Source organism: Belonocnema kinseyi, chromosome 10, assembly GCF_010883055.1.
Source record: "Belonocnema kinseyi isolate 2016_QV_RU_SX_M_011 chromosome 10, B_treatae_v1, whole genome shotgun sequence".
Classification (NCBI taxonomy): Eukaryota; Metazoa; Arthropoda; class Insecta; order Hymenoptera; family Cynipidae; genus Belonocnema; species Belonocnema kinseyi.
The window spans coordinates 64,353,924-64,355,424 of NC_046666.1; the positions used below are offsets into that span (position 1 = coordinate 64,353,924).

Here is a 1,501-nt window from a genome sequence, read left to right on the forward strand (position 1 = left end):
TGCTCGGGGATAATCGTGATAGCTAAATAAGAAGAATTATCGTCTGCACTATCCATCTACAATAATCGAGGAAGTTGGTCCATCCCCTTAAATAACGAAACTACTGGGCTATCAATGGTCAACGTACTCAACATTATGGTCCTTCAAAGCCGAATCCAGCCACTTCTGGATGAATATCATCTTATCAATCGTGTTTGAACGAGTAGCAATATCAAGAACAAGCAAAGAATTATCATAGAACATTATTTGAATCTGTATAACGACTACTAGACACAGCAGGACTTCATTGATTCTTCACATATATAAACGTAACGAGATTAAGAAAGGAAGATTCAACGATCAAAATCTTGCAACCCCAAATGTGATCGAGAAAGAGTGATTACTTGACGAGTCAAAATCTGTCATCAAGTCACGGAGTATCGTAGTCGTCGAATCAACGAGTATCATCAAGTCACCAAGTCGTCGAGTCAACGTGTGTAATCAATTAAAAAGTGTCATCAAGTCAAGGAGTATCGCAGTCATCGAGTATCATCAAGTCACCGAGTATCACCGAGCCGTCGAGTCAACGTGTGTCAACGAGTTAACAAATTAACTTCAGTGAATTGTGCTGAAAATCTGTGCTTTCAGTCGGGTTTGCTCTAGGAATGTGTTTTCTCTGTGAATGTGTTTTCTTTGTTTTGCACTTCAGCTCTTTATCAGTGTTTTTTGTGAATATTTCATCACCTTCATATCTTATTCTTAATTTCGTCAACTCGGTGAAGTGTTTGTTCCTGAGTTCCAGAACGGTGAGTCTCGCTTGTCTATTGTTGAGTTATCTATCATATTGATTGTAAAGTGATCAACCCTTATCATTCTAAGAATTATATCACAGTTGCAAAATGGCTAGTGTAGAAAAGCGTATCGGACAATTGCACCAACTCAGAGGTGCTTTGAAAGCAAAATCAACCGTTCTAAAAAAATTTCTGAAAAAATCAATCGCGGAAATCAAACCCATTGAATTAAAGGGTAAAATAAAAGATGTAACATTGATCTCCGAGAATTTTGAGAAAATTCAGTCTGAATTGGAAGAAATTGTCTCTGATGATGAAATTGAAAACGAATACGCACAGCGCGCGGATTTCGAAGAGAGGCTTTCTGGTCTCTCTGCTAAAGCACAAGCTACTCTCATTAAAATAGACACAGATCCTTCGTCAGATCCCCCTATTACGAATAATTCATTAACGTCAAATAATTTCTCAAATATTAATCAGATACAAACTCACATGACACGTTTAAATATCGGTGCGCAACAATCAATCGCTAACACAATCAATGTAAAATTACCAGCGTTGAGTTTACCAACCTTTAGTGGCTCGTATGAGCAGTGGCCAGGTTTTAGTGACATATTCAAATCTTCAGTAGAAAATGATCAAAGGTTTACAAACTCCCAAAAACTCATTTATCTGCGTTCCTGCCTAACGAGAAGGGCAGCGGATAAAATCGAATCGCTTCAGACTACAGG

General features: G+C 38.0%; 1 protein-coding gene across 1 annotated transcript in view; it reads left to right on the forward strand.

Annotated features, from left to right (window-relative positions):
* Positions 1–592, forward strand: part of LOC117181169 — a 7,542-nt gene extending 6,950 nt beyond the window's left edge. Inside the window, exon 4 of the mRNA XM_033373737.1 lies at positions 426–592. Within this exon, the coding sequence (XP_033229628.1) occupies positions 426–592 (167 nt within the window). The remainder of the gene's footprint in view (positions 1–425) is intronic.
* Positions 593–1,501: the final 909 nt, after the last annotated feature.